Raw genomic sequence first — 22,090 nt, forward strand, 5'->3', positions numbered from 1 at the left:
CAGAATCATATTGATACAGTTGAGGATGATTGAAGCTAACCATTGGTTTGAACATGGGGGCCCCAGTGAAGAAGCTAGAGAAAGGACTAAAGGTGCTGAAAGGTTTTGCAACTCCATTGGAAGAACATTATGAACCAATCAACCCCCCCCCCCAGAACTCCCAGGGACTAAAAACACCAACCAATGAGTACAAATGGAGAGACCCATGGCTCTCCAGTTGCATATGTAGCAGAGAATAGCATTGTTTGGCATCAATGGGAGGAGAGGCCTTTGATGCAGTGAAGGCTCCTTTTCCCATTGTAGGAGAATACCAAGGCACTGAGGTTGGAGAGGGTGGTAGGGAAAGGGAATACCTTCATACAAGCAAGGGGAGGTGCAGGGCAAATGGGGATGGGGGAAAGGGGATAACATTTGAAATGTAAATACAAAAATATCTAATAAAAAGAAAAAAAGGAATGGATCAATTTTCATTCTCCTACATGCTGACCTCCAGTTGAACCAGCTCTATTTGTTAAAAATGCTGTCCCTTTCCCACAGAACGGTTTTAGCTCCTTTGTCAAAGATCAAGCAACCATAAGTTTGTGGGTTCATTTCTGGGTCTTTAATTCTATTCCATTGATCTACCTGCATGTCTGTACCAATACCATACAGTTTTTATCATAATTGCTCTGTAATACAGCTTCAGGTTGAAGATCCTGATTTACCCGGCAGTTTTTTTGTTGTTGAGAATAGTTTTTGCTATCCTGGATTTTTGTTATTCCAAATAAATTTGCAAATTACTCTTTCTAACTTTATGAAGAATTGAGTTGGAATTTTGATGGGAATTGCATTGAATCTGTAGGTTGCTTTTGGCAAGATGACATTTTTACTATATTAATCCTTCCAATCCATGTACATGGGAGATCTTTCCATCTTCTGAGATTTTCAAATTCTTTCTTTAGAGACTTGAAGTTCTTGTCATACAGATCTTTCACTTGCTTGGTTAGAGTCACACCAAAGTACTTTATATGTTTTGTGATAATTGTGAAAGGTGTTGTTTCCCTAATTTCTTTCTCAACATGTTTATCCTTTGAGTAGAGCAAGGCCATTGATTTGTTTGAGTTAATTTTATATCCAGCCACTTTGCTGAAGTTGTTTATCAGGTTTAGGAGTTCCCTTGTGGAATTTTTGGGGTCACTTAAATATACTTTCATAGCATCTGCCAATAGTGATATTTTGACTTTTTCCTTTTCTATTTGTTTCCCTTTGACCTCTTCTTAATGTCTAATTTCCCTGGCTAGGACTTTAAGTACTATATTGAATAAGTTGGAAAAGATTGGGCAGCCTTGTCTAGTCCCTGATTTTAGTGGAATTGCTTCAAGTTTCTCACCATTTAGTTTGATGTTAGCTACTGGTTTGCTGTATATTGCTTTCATTATGTTTAGGTATGAGCTTTAAATTCCTGATCTTTCCAAGGTTTTTAACATGAAGGAGTATTGAATCTTATCAAATGTTTTCTCAGCATCTAAAGAGATGATCATGTGGTTTTTTTTTTCTGAGTTTGTTTATATAGTGGATTATGTTGATGGATTTTCATATATTGAAGCATCCCTGTATCCATGGGATGAATCCTACTTGATCATAATGGATGATAGTTTTGATGTGTTCTTGGATTTGGTTTGTGAGAATTTTATTGAGTACTTTTATATCGGTATTCACGAGAGAGATTAGTCTGAAGTTCTCTTTCTTTGTTGGGTCTTTGTGTGGTTTAGATATAAGCATAATTGTGGCTTCATAGAATGAACTGTGTAGTGTTCCTTCTATTTCTATTTTGTAAAATAGTTTGAAGAGTATTGGTATTATGTCTTCTTTGAAGGTCTGATAGAATTCTCCACTAAATCCATCTGGTCCTTAGCTATTTTTTGGTTTGGAGACATTTGATGACTGCTTCTATTTCTTTAGGGGTTACAAAACTGTTCAGATGGCTTATCTGATCCTAATTTAACTTTGTTACCTGTTATCTGTCTAGAAAATTGCCCATTTCCTTCAGATTCTCTAGTTTAGTTTAGTATAGGCTTTTGTAGTGGGATGTGATACTTTTTTAAAATTTCCTTTGTTTCTGTTATTATGTCTCCCCTTTCATTTCTGATTTTGTTATTTTGGATACTGTCTGGCTAAGGGTTTATTGGTCTTGTTGATTGTTTTAAAGAACCAGCTCCTGGATTTGTTGATTTTTTTTTTTTTTTTTTTTTTTTTTTTTTTTTTTGTATAGTTCTTTTTGTTCCTACTTGGTTGATTTTGGCTCTGAGTTTGATTATTTCCTGCCTTCTACTCCTCTTGGGTGTGTTTGATTATTTTTGTTCTAAAGCTTTCAAATATGCTGTCAAGCTGCTCTCTCCAGTTTCTTTTTTGAGCACTCAGAACTATGAGTTTTCCTTTTAGCACTGCTTTCCTTGTGTTCCATAAGTTTAGGTATGTTGTATCTTCATTTTCATTAAATTCTAAAAAGTCTTTAATTTCTTTTCTTTTGTTCTTCCTTGGCCAAGTTGTTATTGAGTAGAGCACTGTTCAACTTCCATGTGTATGTGGCTTTCCTCTTGTTTTTGTTGTTGTTGAAGACCAGCCTTAGTTCATGGTGATCTGATAAGATACATGGGACTATTTTAATCTTCTTGTATCTTTGAGGTCTGTTGCTTCTTCTTTTCAATCTGCTCCATCTTCTTCTTATATAGATATTAATTTTTACTTATAAGATTATAATTAAATCTCCAGGTTGAAGTTCAAGGATGTTTCTTTCTTTCTTTCTTTTGTTTTTTCTTTTCTTTTTTGTATGTGGTCTTACCTTAAAGTCCACATTTAAAGACATTTTCAGAATACCTATCTGTAGACAAAATATGTGCAGAATTAAAAACATGTCAGAAGTTAAAAGCAAAAATCTTGAGACTTTGAAGTGATGGATAAAGAGGCTCCCAAAGGTAGGGCAGGATGTAAAATTTCTTTGTGTCATTGCTTACGGATGGTCTTAGATGAAGCTGCCCATAACATTTGTAAAAATAGTATTATAATTTATATTATTTTTCAGAGCTTGTAAGATGATGTACTTAATCTTTCTCTTTATTTTTCATTCAGATATTCTGGGATGAATCATTACATTTCATTAGGCTTCTTGTGAGATGTGACAAATGTAGCAGAAGGCAAAGCGTTCTCAGTTCTGATGTCCTGTTCTGTCAGATAAGGAAGACAAGCATCTGATATTAACAAGACCTCCTTTCTTACTCAAAGGTTCACTGTAGTCAAAAGCCGGAGTCATTAGTTTACAAATGTTTACTGTGCACTGCTTTACTCCTAGGCAAATTCTTGTGCAACAGGATTGTACTAAAATGACAGAGAAATGTCATATCCTATTGAAGCTTAAGTGCTGGGCAATCGTTACCCAAACTGGCACCATTTGGGAGGGATAGAGCAATACAATGTCATCATGTGGATTCTTGAAGAGATGTTTGCTTTTGTAAAATGTCTGAAGAAAGCATGTTTTTCCTCTCTTGTTACCAGGAGAAGCATAGTAACATTGATGAGAAAGTATTCTGTTTTCTTTAATGCTCTGTGCCTCTGGGTAAGTTTGTTTCTCATTAAAGGAATTTTCTCTTGGCACATGTGATTGCTCAATGTCTTATTGAATCTCCTAATTTAAGAGGCAGAACTTAGGAATTAATATTTCAATACTCTGAGATAGGCTGGTAGCTAATCATAAAAAAAATAAAAAGCAGAAATCCATTTCTGACAGCTGTAACAATAATTTTCTAACATCTCTGCTTTTCAAGGTTTCTTGTTCCCTCTAGGTTACTTCTTGATACTATCTTCTCTTTTTGACAGATTGATTAACCCAACAAATGCTTTCGTAATGAAAGTTTTTTATATGTTGATTCAAATCAAATCATATTTTTTTTATTATTCCACGAAACTATTAAATAGCTATTGCTTTCAAGGTCGTGTTCTTGTGGTTTTGGTTTTTCAGTCAAGCAATTTGAATGTCAACACCATGCATGGAAGAGTAAACATTTCAATAAAGTCTTGAAATGGTGAGCTCAACTACAGAACTCTCCTGTGGGAGAACACAATCAACATGTCTGTAACATGCTCCTTTGCATTCTGAAGACGATTTTCTTGTATTTTAAGATATATAGACCCCCTTTCCCATGGCTCTGTCTAGGGAATAATCTATAAGTGCCTCACAGCTGCTGACAGGCCACAAATGAATGTCATTGTTGTTTCACAGACTGCGGGTGCATCGTAAAGTAACATATCCCTCTAGACAGCACTTTCTTTGCATCATCTTGTTGGTTGTAAAAATCCAAACTAAGGGCAAATATTTCCATAAATATAACAAAACTCTCACACCAAAATACCCTACATCCTTCAGGTAGCTGCAGCATTGCTTGGGAAGATAACTTTGTTTGCTTATTTTCCAGTTCAGACCTTTTTGAAAATTAAGGATTGAGCTTTGTTCTATAAGTATTAATTTTATTTTTCAGAAAATATATTGCGACACATGTAAATTAGCATTATAGTATCTTTGAAATATTATTAGGTTATTAAAGTGTTTTTGTAAAAAGTGTTGATTTGTCTGATGCTCACTTTCCTAATGTCTAAGTCTCCTTGCTATTATTTCTCAATGCTACTAATTACCTCTGTAAGAGAGGCACTATACTGAGTTGTTTCTCTGGCCCCCAACCCCGCTTTCACTTCCTGTGTTCAGGATGTTAGGTATGCTATTGTGCCCAGCTTATATAACTTCATACTCCAGATCTGGAGTTTCTATTCTGAAGAAATAGTTCTTCTTTTTTTTCTTTCTTTCTGAGAAATGTATATCAGTATATTTTACAAAATTCCACCCTCTTTCCTCCATTCAACTTTTGCCTATTCCCCTGATTTCCTCTCAAATTTACGGTGTCTTATTCTTTATCAGATATATACATATGAATTTATAAGTGCAATCTGCTGGATTCCTTCATTTAATGTTGTTCGTATGCATATGTATATAGGTCTAACTATTTGGACTTGTATTATATATCAGGAGTTTGCCCCTCCAGAAGACTAATTCCTCCTCTTTCAGCAGCTATTAATTACTTGTAGTTCTTCATCTAGGAGTGAAGGCCCTGTGATATTTCCACCATCGACATTGATATATTAATCCCTACTATCATAGTTTAAGAAATATGTCTTAAAATAATAAATTATTTCAGTAATTTCAGATTCTTTAACACATGTCAACTAGCTATATTCTTCAGTGTCTAGGGGTCTCGTTAAGGGTTTGCTGAGATATTCACGCCCTGCTGTAACTCTAGAATCCTTACCAGCTACTGATCGTGGCTTTTTACTGAGACACCTGGGGCTGTCCTCGGGATTTCCATCATCGCCTCGGAAAACCCATGCTGTTGAGTGGAAATTCTCTGTGTAGAATCCTTTCTCTCCAACGTCAACTCGAAAGCCAAAATCCACAGAGTGAGCATCATCTGAGGTGACTGAGGAACAGAAAAGGTGGGAAGTTAAGTGATACACTGACAGGAAATAAGAACCAACGTTCCTGTGGAGGTCATGGTGAGAAATCACCCAGAAATGATGCAGAGGTGAGGTCCCTAGGGATGAAGAGCATTATCCCTGAACAGAAAGAAGTTTGTAAGTTTGCTGTGCATTTTTCTTGGGTATATTTTACATATTCTTAATATATCATAATCAAAACAAATCTTTTTTTTTTTTAGTATGGAATAGAGTTTATTCAGGTCATGGGAGAGTTAAGAGGGTGGTAGAGGCAGAGAGAGAAAGAGAGGGAAAGGGGGAAGTAGGAGTAGAGGCTGGCCATGAGCACATGGGAACATGGGAGAGAGGGGGAAGGGAAAGGGAAGTGGAGGGGTAGGGGTGGGAGAGCAAGGCTGCAAAAGCACAAGAGCAAGAGAGGCCAAGAGCCAAAACAAATCTTAAAACATCAAGTTCAAGGAAAAGGATTATCAGACACAGTCGTGTTGCTCTCTGTGCCTTGAAGAAGGCACTGAAAGTGTGTTTCTAGAAATCTCACCTTGAGCTTCTATACAGAGAAGTGTATAGGAAGAGCTGTGTGACTTTCATCTGTTAGCTCGTCCCTGTGCGGAGGAGTGTCCTGTCGGTGTGGAAGGCTGTGTCTTTAAAAGCAATGAGTTTGTCTTTCCATATTACCTTCCATGTTCTTTGTGCCTGGGATAGAAAGCTCAAACCTGAGTAAAATCCAACTCTGTTTCCTTCAGTCTTTCTTGCAGGTATAGTTGAAAAAAAAAAAAAAGTCAAGCTTCAGAACCAAAATTTAGTTTCAAGAAAACTACATGATTTATTTTGCATTTTAAAAATGGTGTTAGGAATGAAGGGCTTAAAGAAGACAACAATTCTTCCTGCTCTGTGAAACAGCAAAGTGAAGTGTGGTCTGACCTCCAATGTCCTGATCTCCTGTCATTTCCGGGGACCGTAGGTATGTGGTTCAGCAATGCTTCTTAAAGCATAATAGAGCATCTTACCTCCCTCCCTGTTTCTCCTTATACGGGGTTCCTCTGCCTTCCTCAGAGAGTCTCAGGGAGAAATCCCTTACTTCCATCCTTACCGCTCCTAGCAAGGCAGAGTTCTACTGCAGGTCAATTATAGAAAGCACTCTACACCCTCCACCCAGCCCACCACAGCTCCCCCAGCTTTCTCTGGAGAATCTTTCTTAATGGTTCTTGTTCATTTCTACTTTTGCTTTCTTAGAACCGGACTGCAGAGAATAATTATTAGTCATTGTCCTGACACATAGACAAATGAACAATAGATTTCCAACTTCCACATTTGCTTAAGCGATGTGAGACTGCAATAGGCATTTGATAGCTTGGGTGGTCTCAGACACATTCATTCATTCGCTAAATTGATTTGAAATAAATGCTCTTCTCCTATAAGGCAGGTGTGATTAATTTTATATACATTGGGGATACAGTGACAGGTAAGACATTGGGGTGAAGTGTGAGAGTTCAGAGGAAGAGGGTGAGGCATCTATCCATAAAGAGAGGCATGTCTAAAGGAAACACATATCCAGAGAACCAGGAGCAGGGAAGGAGGAGCAGGTACACAGGGAGGAAATGTCTCTATTTTTAAAATTATAAAATGACAAATTTAACACATTTTGAGTGTCAGCAGACCACCATGTATGAATATACTATATCTGCTTGAGAAGTCACTGTCAGAACATAGGTGTAGTATGAATAATGTATGGAATTGTGTGCAGGTTATATGTCTATATCTATCCTGAAAGCTTTTTTCTGTCGTATAGACCCTATTCCCAGATGTCCTCACAAACACTCTAAAGCCCCCCAAATCTGAAGTCTGCAATCCTCAATATCCGACCAATACTTCCATTGGCCATGCCAATATAGTAGGTATACTATGTTATGTTGGGTGGAAAAAGAGATGACATATGATAATAATATTCAGTTATAAACCTGGAATAAAAATGATATGAGCTTTATGGAACAGGCTGCTTATTAGATTAAAATTTAAAGAATTTAGGGCAGAATAATAGAAATAGTATGAATCAGAATGTGAAACATGCTTTTGCATGGCATATTTCAAAACACTTCAAACTTCTTTTTTGAAAAAGCTTCCCTTTTTAGGTAAGTTTGAGTGTGACATTTGAAAGGGATAGGAAATGTAAACCAAAATTATATAATAATCTATTAATGTGCCTTCCTGACTTTTCAGGCTAAATGAAAGCTTTTGTTGTTGTTTAGCTATAATAGGACTTTCTAGAGTTTTCATTTTGTTTACTATATTCTGTACTTTAATAATTAAAAATTTAGTTATTTTAAAAATGTATGTTGATATAGCTCCCACAAATTTCTGGAATAATTGGTTTACCTTATAATAGTTTCCCTTTGACAATAAATGACCGTGTTAGATACACAGTCATCCCCTGTCATGTGAGGGTCTGAGATCAGGTCTTTCTATGGACCATTGTTTTTATCAACATGTATGAGGCTGTTCAAACTACTCACTTATTCACAAACAGATGTGAGTCTGTGGAAGAGTAGCTCTGTATTCATTCAGTTAGCAGAACACAGCTAAGGAGCGTCCTCTTACATAAGCCGCGACATAAAATTTGTGTTAAAACCCAATGAAGCAGCAAGCCACACACCTGCTGGAGATTTATAGCTGCTAGAGGTCTCAACATCTGCTCCACATTGAACCTTGATCTAAGCAGGCAAGCCCAAGTAACTCTTTGTCAGATGAAGTTTGTTACCAAATTAGGTTTGCTAGATTAAACACTTAATAAATAAACATTTCAAACATGAGCTCTTAAACGTTTTGATATTATTGAAATTGCATTTTAAGTAAAAATTACAGGCATGCTCTTTAACTTTTCATTTTTAGTTTTGGCCTTGTTAATGATGATGATGATGATGATGATGATGATGATGATGATGATGATGATGATGATGATGATGACAACAATAAGTATAGTTTTTTAAAAAGAGCCACAGAATGCACACGTTACCTCTGAGTACCTTAGGCATTCATATACCTCTTTCCTTCTGTTGTATCATTTGAGGAAAATGAGGCTGGGGTATGTAAAGAAGCAAGGTCCAAAAAGATCAGGATTTGATTTGAGTTCAACAGATTGAGTAATTGCTGCTTTGTGTAGGACCGGTTAGACTGTCTAAGGTTGAAACTCAGTTCTAAGACTAATTATATACAGCTGGATGACTTGGATCCTGTCACTTATCCTCTGCAGGAGGCCGTGATTAGCAAAATGAGGTTGGAAGTACAGTAACATAACTCAAAAATTTACTGGGAATCATGTCAACACGAAAATGTATCATGAGTGGCTTAGAGTAGAACCACCTGGCATCAAGTATGGTCACCACATTCCTTACTTCTTACCAAATAAAACTTTTAGACAGGTACATTATAGTTTATCTTAGATAGACATCTATTTTACTTTATGTGTTTTTTTATACATGTATGTTTATACACCATGAGCATGTCTGGTACCCACAGAGGTCAGAGGAGGGTAGTGAATCCCAGGGGATTTTCGGGTGGTTGTGAAACATCTTGTGGGTCCTGGGAACTAAACCTGGATCTCTTCTGATAGCTCATATCGACTCAGCTGCCCTCTAGTCCACTTAGGCTTAGCTGTTGTTAGGAATTAGAATTCATTCCCTTGCTTTCCTTCCTTCTTCCCTCTCTCCCTCTCTCCTTTCCTCCCTCCCTCTCTCCCTCCCTCCACAAACACACACACATACACACACACACACACACACACACACACACACACACACACACTCCTTCCTTCCTTCTCTTTCTTTCTCAGTGGCAATTGATATTTAGAAAGTACCGTTCCACAATACTTTTGTTAGCCAAATGAAGTATGGGAGATGCTAAGAGCTATACTCACATGATTAACCCCAAATTCCTGCCACATCTTTTTATGATCTAGGGGCCATTTATGATTATAAAAATCCAAGTCTCATTTTTCAGTCCCTTCCTACTCCCATTACTGGCCTTCAAGTTATTTACCTCGTACACCTTAGTCAGCATTTCCCACAGTCAGATGGATTGATCAACTGTGTCAACACACATAAACATGTCACTCTGAATGTCCTTTCCAGTTGCTGTGTAGGAAGTCAGAGATGAGTGAGGTTAACAGGGAAAATGCCAGAGGTAACGATGCCCAATAAAGCCGTCAGGTTTTAACTCTTATATTAGTAGCTTGTCCTGACTCTGTAAATGAGAAAAAAAACCAAACTACATATTAAACAATACTAGCCCAAGCAGCTCTGAGTGAATGACAGACTGTACCGGAAGTTTCTCAAGAAATGTAACATGCCTTCTGTGTTTGTGTGGCTTGGGTAAGCTGAGAGAGAAGAGGGAGACACTTCTTCTTGTATCTAACATGAACTAAATTGTTAGAATGAGTTTTCATTCAAGACAAAATCTACCCCAAAGGGAATACAATCATTATTTAATTAAAATTATGCCTGGGCATTACATGTGAATTTACATTAGCATTACAGCTGATCTTGTGTTATTTCAAAATGAACTATTGGTAAATGTTTTAAATAACTTTCCTAATTGAAAAAAAAATCCCTGATTTGCTGTGCTTAACACTTTTCTTAGTATAAATATCCCCAGGGTGGCCAGTGTCTTGGTAACAGTCCACTGTTCCTGCGCTGTGGTAAGGCGAAGCTAACGGCTGGCTTGGTGAGTAGCCCTGGCAGACATATGATTGTTCCTTATTTCAAAAAGTAAAAAGCAGACATGAATGTCTAAGACCAATGGGAAAGATTTTCCGTTAAATTGAATGAGAGAGACCCTTATTAGGACTTCAAGTCACTGAAGAACCCAATAAGTGAGGAAGAACCAGACTCATCTCTATGACATTTGAAGGCCAGCAAAGTTCCCATTAGGCTTGTATCAGAGATGCTATTGCATAGATTGATTACTGAGAAGTGTTGTGTATCATATAAAGAAGAAAGAGCTTTGGATGTTTAAATTGTAAAGAATTCATAACTTCTTCAGGAGATAGATAAATTCAACTTGAAGAGAGTATAGGGAGAGACAGCTGGAATATGTGGGCCTTTAGGGGGCAATACTGAAACCTGGGACAGTGGAAGCTTCCGGAACTATGAGGGTGACCATCTAAGTTGAGGCCCAAGCAACGAGAGGGAGCTCATGCCTCACACTGCCTGGGTGGCCAGAATCTGGAAGCTGAATGGCTCTGAGACTTAGGATAGAGCCAAAGTGGACTTTTTAAAAAGTCAGTGAAGGAATTCCTAAAGATATTCTACTCTGCTCAGAGCATCAGTGCGTGCTACAGTCATCATACAGAGGCTTGCTTCAGAAGCTGATGGGATTGGACATGGAGAGCATCCAAAACATTAGTTAGAACTTAGGAAATCCCACAGAAACGGGTGAGGAGGGATTGTAGGAGCCAGAGGAGAAGAGGACACCAGGAGAACGTATCTCACAGAAACAACGATACTGAACTTGTGGGGGCTCAGACCTAGAGAATATAGCATGTACTCACTTATGTGTGGATAGTAGCTGTTAACTCAATGATAACAAAACCACAATCCACAACCCACAGAGGTAAGTTTAGAGTAAGGGCCTATGGGGCACAGACAGATCTTCTTAAGAAAGAGAAAGACAATAGATAGTTATAGATGCCTGTGGGGGTGGAATAATAGGATCAAATACAGAGGAGGAAAGGAAAAGTAGATGAGGGAGAAAATTTACAGTGAAATAACATATATATATATATATATATATATATATATATATATATATATATATACATACATACATACATACATACATATACATATTAGAAGACAATCTAGATAAAATTGTAAAACTATGGGGGCAACAGAGCCCCAATGGTACATCTTTTTTCACCAAATGAAGTGTCCGGTACCAGAATGGGTTACATCTATTTGAGTTCTTGGCAATAGGGGCCCTATGGAAATCCCCAAATAACCTAGACTGTTGCTAAGACTAGATTGTTATTCTCCAGCAACTAACAGCAAGGCCTTCTGGCTGGAGCCAGAACCTGCACAAATGGCTGAACATGAAGAAGTTGGACTCTTGCCTATGGGCTGACCCTATGTTCTAGCGTCTTTGGCACAGAAGCATACCTTACATATTACCAAAGAGAAACATTAGCACTGAGTCAGCCATACAATCTTTGGTCTATAGTTCTGTTCTGCCTGGGAGATATGCTAGGGCACAAAACTTGTGGGAGTTACCAACTAATATCTGATTTGATTAAGACCCACTCCATGAGAAGGAACCCACACATGATGCTAGTTGGCAGACCTAGACCCTGAAACCAGATATCCCATGGACCAGAGGTAAAACCAAACACACACACACACACACACACACACACACACACACACACATACACACACACAAACAGAAGAACAGCAACATCAACATTGTAGCAATACAATGACTCTTACCAACGTTCTCAATACTCATAGATCAGTGTCTTGCTTGGGAATCATCAAAGAAGATTCCTTCTGCAGAAACTGAGATGGGAACAAATATAGAGCCCCACAGACATACATTCAAGACCTTGGAACAATCGGCTCTAAATCACATTTCCCTATCAAACCCCTCTTCTCAGAGCTTGGGGAACCCCGTGTAAGAGAAGGCAGAAAGAGTACAAGAGCCAGAGGGGGTAGAGAGCACTGAGAAAACAACACAGGTAAAGCTCATATAAAGTCATAAAGACGGAAGCAGATTGCACGTGTCTGCAGGGTCTGCACCAGGTGCTCTGTGTATGTTACAGCTTCCAGTTTCGTGTTTTTATAGAACTCATGCGTGTGCAAATGAGTGAGTGTCTAGTTTTTGGCTTCTCTTGGGCTCTTTTCCTTCTGTTTGTCTTGTCCAGCTTCATTGGATTCATGTTTTATCATGTTACATTGCATTATATTTTATGAATATTTCTTAGAAGCTTGTTTTTTTTCTAATGAGAAACTAAGGGGGATAGATGGGGATGGGAGGGATGGCGGGGAAGAACTGGGAGGAGTGGTGCGAGGGAAAAGAAGTAAAGGAAAGAAAAGAAGCGAATATTGCTCATCTGGCCTGAAAATCTTCCCTTCACAATCCAAATCTGCTGAACAAACCCCCAGTACCAAGCATGCGAAGCCCTCGTTTGCTTGTTGGGTAGGTTTGCCCAAGAGATTCTCAAAATATCACAGACAATCGCTGTTACCCTTGATGGTCTTATGTTATGAATAACCTTTCCCCACTCTATGACTTCTCTCAACCCTAGTGTTTCACCGCCTTCTCTTTTATCATGGCAAAGAAATGACACCATTGCCTATGGTGACACGGGTGGCACCCATCAGCTTGCCCACAGAGCACAGGCCACTAGTCTCACTATTCTTTTTTCACAGGACATTTTCTGTAGAATGGCAATGGGCTTTTTTTTTTTTGTTTTTTTTTTTTTTGTTTTCTTCCTTTGGGGGGAAAAATCAATCATAGCTCACAGAGGTCATGGTGTGAGCATTTTCTCAAAAGCACTTTGCTTTTGTAAATAATTTTCAAATAGCACATGCCTACTAGTTGGGCTAGTCTCCTTTAACATCAGCTGTTGTAATCTCTGACCCATATAGTTTTAATATCTACAAAAGGTACCCAAGTGCCCCACCCCCAGGTCCCCAGGGCATTATTCCATGCTTCAGTTTAGTCACTTTTCATCAGGAATAACTTATCATCCGTTCTCAGAGGCCATTGTTTGTGCAGCCGAGGTCCACTGTCGGTAAGTATCACACTATAGCCTGAAGAAACTAGTTCACAAAAGCGCAGATAGTTTCAAGACTCCATTCCAGAAATGTTAAAATGAGAAAAAAAAATTCACTTATAATCAGCTACATTATCCTTTTACATTATACATATTTTATACACAAAGTTATGTAATACAAAATATACCCAGAATCTGCACCTCAGAGAGGAGGCAGAAGGAATGTAGTTGATGAGGGGCGGCTGTCCTTGCTGCTGCTTAGGAGCTGGGGTTTCTACTCACCAGAGCCCTCGGTGAAGCTGCTGACAGAACTGCCCCCCGCTGAGCTGCATCTCTTCCTGTCTGTGAACTGCTGCCTCCTCCGAGCCCACTGGTCTATTGCTTCTTCCTGGGAACCTTCACTGCCTCTTCCACCCCTTAGAGCCAATTCCTGCGATAGCTTTCGGGGGTGATTGATCTCCAAATTCTGCTCTAGATGAAACCATATTAAATATCAAAGTGAGACATCAGTTCAAGATTGAATATGAAACACAGTTTTAAAATACAGAACCGTAAAATCTTTTCACTCAGTTCCTTCATGGCGCCCTTGCTACGCTGGAGAGAGAAACAGAGATGTAAATTAAGATGCAGGTTTATAAAGTCCCAAATACTGCCTTCTGTCACTTATAAGCAATGACTGAATTATTAGAAGAAAAATCTTACCAATAAAATATCACAGTGCAATTCAACTGAAAAATTAAAAAGAAAACCCGAAATCCATAAACATAAAACTCAAAACCTAGAAAATAGTTTCATAATTTAAAATAGCTTAAAATTTTACTTTTTCATACTATACAAAAGACAAGCAACATAGATTTGAAAACTTAACGAACTTACTCTGTTCCTAAAAACAAATGAGTTTTTACTTTTTTCTTTGTTTCAATTTAGAATCTTCTCATATATTTAAATTGGGAGAAAACGGGTGGACTGTAATCCTTAGGCTTTGATATATACATAAGTACTGAATTCCACCGATTATAAGTTATAAATTTTTACTTCTATTTTATTGCTTGGGGATAGTACTCTTAGATTTGCAAAATAATATCGATGTAATCTCACCCAACCTCGTGGTACGTCCTTGTGGTAGTTAGGTATTGCCAACTGTACACCAACCACAGTCATATGGGAAGAGGGGACATGAATCGAGGAGGTGCCTCCAGTAGACAGGACTGCAGCATGTCTGTGGCATTTGCTCAATTAAAGACTGATGTGGGAGTGCTCAGCCCCCCCCCCCCGTGGGCATTACCCCTATGTGGGAGTGCTCAGCCCCCCCCCCGTGGGCATTACCCCTATGTGGGAGTGCTCAGCCCCCCCCCCCCGTGGGCATTACCCCTATGTGGGAGTGCTCAGCAGCCCCCATGGGTGTTACCCCTAGGTTTGTTCTTTGCTTTTGTGAGAAAGCTGAGCAAGTCATGAGAGCAAGCCAGTAAGCAGGGTTCCTTCGTGATCTCACTTTTGCCTTGAGTTCCCGCCAGACTTTCTCAACACGGACTGTAACATATGAGCCAAACAACCCTTCATTACCGCGAGTTGATTTTAGTCAGTGTTTATTTCAGCAAGGGAGACACAAAAAAGGCCAATAATCAAATCACTTCTAGTAATGTATAGAGCTGACATTTCAATCTGTGACTGAATATAAATACCTCCCAAAATTTAAGTTTACTACCCATATTCCTAGTATACCTCAATTAGATAGATAGTTTTGGTGTGGCATTTTTAATCTAGGCCACAAGAACCTCTCTTCATGTGTGAGCCTCTCCCTATTTCTATGAATATCCAGCATATGCAGTGAGTTTTTCTATGAATCAGGTGATGTGCTGGGGCTGGATTGCAGACGCTAACGCTCCTGGGGGAACCTTCTCAAAATAAATGCTCTCACTTTTGTAGGACAATGTATTAATTTCTGAAACAAAAGTTATGGTTTGAACATATGTGCCCCTTGAAAATTCCTCTTTTGGAAATCAAGACCTAATGTAATCATTTGAGATACTGGGACTTTAGTAAGTGATGAAATCTTGCCTTCCTTGACCTCATGAATAGGATAATGTCCCATATATATTTTCTGAAGAAAACTAGCCTAGCCATATTGCCCTCTTGTCTTGCCCAGCTTACACAGCAGGAGAGGAGATCTCTGTATCAGGAAGAAGGCACACCGCCACACTAAACACAGATGCCTTCTCCCTCACTTGCCCAGCTTCCCCAGTCTTGCTCTTTGAAAATTATCTCATTGCCGAAATTTTGTCATATTGTGGTGTGACTGGAAGGACAGCTTAAGAGTGGGTGTGAAAGTTGTCCCCTTGGGAAGGTGGGGGATCCAGGCAGTGGAGGATAAGCCAAGGAACTGGAGCAGCACTGGTCCCAGACTGGGATAGGCTGGGCTTTTCTCGTTAAGAAGCACACATGTGGGAAGTCCCAGGTTCACCACACGTCACTGTAGTGAAAGTTGTCACAACAGTTGTCATTTTGTACACAGAATAGATGGATTTCATTCATCTTTCTGTTCCTAGCTATTGATGAAATGCTTGGGATCTCAAATGTCCTCAAATCTGTAGTCTTTGTCAGGCCTCTAAGAATCACTTACTTCCTTTTTAGAGCTACCGAGAAGCAAGCTATGGTATATACTGTATGTGAATTTTATGCCATATCACATATAAGTCACTGTTTAGTCATGAATATGTCTACACTGTATAGAACAAGGAATTCTTCTTGTCTGTCATTTTCTCAGGCTTCTCTGGTTTTAGTTCTAGCTTTTTCTTTGTATGATGCAGACCTCCTGGCTCATTGGCATGGGTCTTTATTCTTTGTATGATGCAGACCTCCTGGTTCATTGTCATGGGTCTTTATTCTTTGTATGATGTAGACCTCCAGGTTCATTGGCATGGGTCTTTATTCTTTGTATGATGCAGACCTCCTGGCTCATTGGCATGGGTCTTATGCACAGGTTTCAGCTAAATTTTAGCTGAAAAAAAAAATCTAGTCCAAGAAGACTACGACTTGTCCTGTAAAGAACTTAGAATTTTATTCTTAAAGGGGTGAGACTCAGACACTTTCCACTGCACCGTCTCTCTTACTTCCTGCCACACCCGGCCTTATTGATTTGATACCTACACACAGACTTTGAGTGGGAAAGGATCTCTTGCAAAACGAAAATATCAGGGTTTTTGTGACTACAAAGATTTTTTTAAACTTCTTGTGAAACAACCCAAGCCCTTCAAAGCACTTTCTACTCTGAAAAGTTTGTGTAATTCTGGCTTGAGAGGGCAGGACAAAAGCATTGGTAAAGTCTAAAGGTACTTATAACTCCAGGAAAACCAAAATTATGATAGCATTTATACATTTAAATAGAATTTTTGTAACCATTTTATTCCTGAACTGCTTTATGTGTCTTTTCATTACAAGGGTATTGGTAGCAGGTTATTACACAGAGCAACCTGATATCACTTTCCTGAATTCAATCAACAAACACTCACTGAGTCTTTATATTAAAGGGCAGGTACTGTATAATGCTGCAGGTGCGTAACTGATTAGAAAAGGAAAAAACTAAAACAAACCTTCATGAAATCTACAGTCTAGTTGATAAAGAGAATATAAACAAACAAGTAAAATATACAGAATATTAAAAATAAGAAAACGTTATATATGAGAATAAAATTTGGAAAAGGGTTTAACCTGGGCTAGAGCAAGGGCAGCTCAGATGCAACTGGAGATTTGGTTTCTGAGGGTTCCTTACTGTGATTATTATGTGAAGAAAATTATAGAAGGAGACATGATAAAAATGGCCCTGCAACATCAAGGGCAATAGAGAGTGGGGTTGAGGGCAAAATTGTCAATAGAGGAGGGAGCAAAGCTGTGATCAAATGTAATGTGAATAAATAAATAAACTAATTTAAAAAAGAAATAATGACCATGTGGGTTTATGGAGAAAGTCTAGTCCAAACTGCAGAAGCAGCCGATGCTAAGGGTCCAAGGAAGCATGCATGGTGGATAGAAGGTTCTAGAAATTCAAATAGATAAACTTCCTGGAGCAGATTTATCAAGGGGAAAAGAAGTAAAAGATTGTAGGAACAGATTTTTCCTGAAATGTAGGGAACTGTGGTTGTTTCCCAAGTGGGGACAATTTCAGTTTATTGAGAGTAATCACATTTGTGGCTGGATTCGTGTTTGGAGTTTTGACTGTGCTGGGAGAGGTTATGTGGAGCAGTGCGCTTCCGGGAATAAGGAAGACAGCTTGAGACGGATGCTTACTGAGGTGCGCACATGTCCTCGCCGGGAAGCCTAAGTGCTCATGCCGTGGGCTCCCTTGCAGTTCTAAATAACTTCGCACTGACACAGATCCTGGAATTGATGGGACGACCTGGTGTCTGGAGCTACACAGGTCCTGGCGAGTAGCCACTGGGGTCAGAGGTTTTTCGTTAGGGTTTTCCTACAATAGAGGGAACTGTACAGCTTTTACATTTTCTTAGAAGACTCACTTTTAAGAAATCAAATTTCACATTTAATGGCCACACTTATGCAATAGCTTGTGCTTCTCGTATTTTATCTATGCTTAATTTTTAAAAAAACTTTGGAGTAAATAATTTTGCTCCTTCTTTTAAATTCTTTCATTAAAAGCAATAATATGAGACCAGGAAAGATGGTGTCTTTTCTAATTTTCTTCGTTCCCAGTCTCATTTCTGAGCACATTAGGCATGCTATCTGCGATTTGGAAAACTGTTTTAATTTATACTATAAAATAATGCTAACATTAACTATTAAATGATTTGGACTCATTGAGAAACAGAAGGATCTTTTATGAAGGGACCAGAATGACGTTTTGCTGTTCCAAGATTGAAACCAGACAGACAGCATTGTGCACTTAGGAGAAAGCTTCCATCTTAGCCCTTCTTGATTTCTCGAGAGCACCTGGGTTGTATCAATTGCTTGAGCAAGACCAGGCAGCCCTAAGTAGAGGTCAGAGGGTAGCTGGAGTTACAGGTCCTATGGATGGCTTAGTCGGGATTAGTTAAGGGTGTCTCTGTTTTTTGTCCTTTGGTTTAATTTCCAGTCCCCAGTTCTCTAGAGACATGAGTCCCTGTGCAACGCCCAGCAAGATTTCAAAGCGCATCTTACTACAAGCATATTCTTCCTATTCTCTTAAACATGCTTACCTTGCAAGATCAGAAGAACAGTAGATTATTTAAGAGTGGAACAGACCAACATTTTTAACAAAACGGATTTGCCAATACATCAATCTTTTAAAGAAAAAAAATTATTTTAAGCTGCAGCTATGGTGTTTTTTTCTGCACATTTATGGGTAGAGTTAGCTTTAGTGTAAAGAAACAGGCTGACAGATTCTCCTTCATATTGGTCTAACTCTAAAATGCTTAACACATCTTGCTAGTGAAGAAAAAGTATCTCACGCAGTAGAGATTACTTCATCCAAATCTCCTACATATAAGAATATGTTCAAATCTCCTAATATAACAATAATAAAATCTATATATTCTGCCCATTGTACCTTTCAGGGGCTTCTGCGGTGACAACAGTATGTCCACAGGGTGGTAGGAAGCTTCTGTGAGGTACCTTTTGTTTCCACCTTCCTCGGGGTGCATGCTTGACACAGTCCTTTGGCACTCTGCTGTCTCCTGTGGGAAGTTGTTCAGTCCGCAGGTTTCATGGTGTCCATGACTATTTGGATCGTCAGCGTTGGTTTGTGTCTTATCCACAGGGAACAGTCCTTCTGCAGTGTGTCCTACACAGGTGGGCTCAGTAGCGTTTTGTGGAACGTCCATTTGGAAGCAGATTTCACTTTGATTCTCACTAGTGAAGCCTTCAAAATCTCTGTGCCACATATTCTTCATCACCGCCAGTGCCTGGTATGTGTCGCCTCCAACATTTTCCAGGGAGCTGATTGACTCTCTAGGGTTTCCTATGGTCACAGGAGAGTGAGAATCAACTGTGCCTTCTTTGTAATTCTGAGTACCAAGTCTCTGCTCTGATACATCAGCTGTGGAGGCCGTGACTGGGACTTCCGTTCTGCTGAGGCCTGCTCTCTCTACACGATTTGCATGGTTCTCTGTCTGATCCCCTTCCACAGAGCTGTGGATATTGCTATGAAGTGAGCTTTCTGAAACTAGACTGTTGCAGGATGTGATCCTGACAGCTGAACTCTGTGTGTTCTTCCTTGCTAATGGCTGTGTGTTTGCAGAAGTGTCGCTGTGTAAAATAACCTTGCTAACATCTCTGCAAGGTACTGTCTCTTGCTCTGTCTCAACCTCAATATGTTGGTTAAGGGAAAATGTGTTCCCAGGAGTCTCTACAGGTTTCAAACATCTGGTGACACAGTGAGATGGATCGAGTAAAGGAGGTTTCGTAGCCTCGTCACTGACAGGAAGAGATACAGAATTTGTGCTCTCATACCCATCCCTTGGTAGAGTTTTGTCACCTCCGAAGCCAATGTTATCTGCTTTTTCTCCCAAGAGCTGCCATGTTAAAAAAGACAAAGGACAAAACTCAGAGTCTGAGGCCTCTCGAGTGGGAAGCACGCCGTTCAGAGCACTTAGGGGAACATTTGTTCCTGCTGTGCTTGGCTGAACTTGGGAATCTGAGGTGACACTTTCCCTGACATCAGAGCTGTTTTTTCTCTCTTCGTCCACATCCCTAGAATCCTCAGAAGGCATTTTACTTAAATCCCCATCATTTAATCTTGTGGTCCTTAAGGTTTCAGATGAGGTAGGAAGGAAAGGATCAGCTGGGAAGCAGCGCTGCTCTAAGGGCTTGTCTTGAGTAATTTGTAAGACCTTTTGCTGAGGGGTAGCAGAATCTCTCTCTTCAGAGTCAGCCAGGGCAGAAGGCAGTGTGATGGGTTTCTTTTTCTCTCTCATGGGAGGTGAGCTTAGAGAAACCACAAGTGTGTCTGAGTTCTCTTTCTGGACAGTATTTGCACTACAGGGAGCATCATGAGAAGCATCTAAACTCTGGTTCTGGTTTTCAAGCCTCTGGTTTTCAACGTGATTTATGCCAGGCTGTGCAGGAGACTGACAGGGCTCATTCACAGTGGGACTCAAGGAACTTTTCTTATGTTTTGCTGACTTCCCTATGCTTTTAGGACGAGTTATATTGATGAATATGTTCTGTTTTTTACTTATGTATTCAACCATAATCTCTTTTCCTACAATGCTTATGTTCATTGAAGGGACCTCACTTCTAGAAACCTCTCTTGTGCATGTAGATGGAACCCTATGTTTGAATTCTTCTGCTGGTACAGTACTGTATTTAGAGAAGCAACCCCGAGATTTGGAGCCCCTCCATACTTGCTGGACAGAATAATGTTGGTGACACGTTGGACATCGTCTTCTTGTGAGAAACCGTGCTCCTGTTTTGCAGAGAATGGTTTGTGTGGTTTGCACTTGCACATTGACAGTCCCACATTTTACCTCTCTAATCAATTGGCCTTTGGCCGGCTTTAAGACCTCTACTGTGTTTGGGAACTCATGTGTTGTGATTTTCCCTGGTAACAATTTTCTACAGTCATTAAACACCGCCACCGGTAAGCCTTCTTCTAGCTGATGAGAGATGGCCGGAGGAGGAGACCCATTCTCCATCCTCCTGTGTACGTTGCTGTCAGATGGAGCTTGTTTCTCATCTTTGATGAGAAAAGAGGAACTCTGTTTTCCATTTATAGAAGCAGATATATAGTCATCTCCGTTTTCCTTCAATTTCCCTAATGCCCTAGTCTGATGAAACCCAGCCTCTAATGTGTGTCCCTTGGTGTCCTCTTCAAAATCTTTTACATTTTTGGGACATGCTTGACCAGATGGCTGAGGTGTACCTAAAAATGAAGGGAGAGGAAAGAGAAATGTTTTATGTCCACTTAAAGAACAGATGTTCTAAATCATAAAATGAATATAGGAAAATCATCTGTAACTATTTTGGGTAATAGTTTCCTTTGGTTTCCATGAACGTTCTGTCCACATAAATGTCTAATTTTATATGAATTATCCTAGAGTTCAGAATAACCTGGTAGTTTAGAAAATATACTTAAGACAATTTCTAAAATTGAGTTAAATTCAAAAGAAATGGGTGCAACTAATTTTTAAATGCAACTTCTTGATAAGCTAAGTGACATGCCCTGAAATTTAAGCGTAGCATTCTTTCCCAGGCTATGTTTAACTGCACAGGGTGAAAGATTCTGGGAAAGAGGATGCAGGAGTATGAACCCTAGACTGCCTTTCCTTTCGAAGGCATCACATAGATTCCATTGCCTTAAACTTTTTGTAGAATATCTTCACAAATTCAAATTCCCATGGCACCCAGGCAATGTTAACAAATAAAGCAGGCCGGATACCCATATTTATCTCTAGCCAATAGTTGCTGTGTGTAAGGAGGGATCACTTACTGCTAGATTCACCCATTTTTCAAGAGAGCACTTAGACTCTCTGTTCATTTACTTTGAAATCATCTCGGTCTTGAGGATTGGATGACATTGTTAAAGCTCTTTCTCAAACTGGAGATCAATGCATGAAAACACCACGTGCGACCCAAGGGTTGTCAGCAGACATCTTGTATTCTTTTTATTTTACTGTTTACTAAAATTAAACCTCACTTTTACTTTATGAGGTTTGAAACATAGATATGAGGCATCTGCTCTTGTACAAAATTACTGTGAACAAAATGTGTTGTATTTCAAATAATATATAAGGAGGTTGTTAAAGTGAACTGTGTGTGTGTGTATGTGTGTGTGTGTGTGTGTGTATCATGATGGACATGGAGAGGTCAGAAGACAATTTGAGG

At 39.3% G+C, this 22,090-nt stretch overlaps 1 protein-coding gene across 1 annotated transcript in view; it reads right to left on the reverse strand.

Moving 5' to 3' along the window:
* Window positions 1–21,711, reverse strand: part of LOC308433274 (uncharacterized protein) — a gene marked incomplete at both ends in the record, with an annotated part of 98,562 nt that extends 76,851 nt beyond the window's left edge. The window contains 4 exons of the mRNA XM_080933274.1: window positions 5,334–5,501; window positions 13,562–13,750; window positions 18,816–21,128; window positions 21,696–21,711. Coding sequence (XP_080789400.1) covers window positions 5,334–5,501; window positions 13,562–13,750; window positions 18,816–21,128; window positions 21,696–21,711 — 2,686 coding nt within the window. The remainder of the gene's footprint in view (window positions 1–5,333; window positions 5,502–13,561; window positions 13,751–18,815; window positions 21,129–21,695) is intronic.
* Between the last annotated feature and the right edge of the window lie 379 nt (window positions 21,712–22,090).

This window comes from Micromys minutus, assembly GCF_963924665.1.
Source record: "Micromys minutus genome assembly, chromosome: 19".
In the NCBI taxonomy this organism is placed as follows: domain Eukaryota; kingdom Metazoa; phylum Chordata; class Mammalia; order Rodentia; family Muridae; genus Micromys; species Micromys minutus.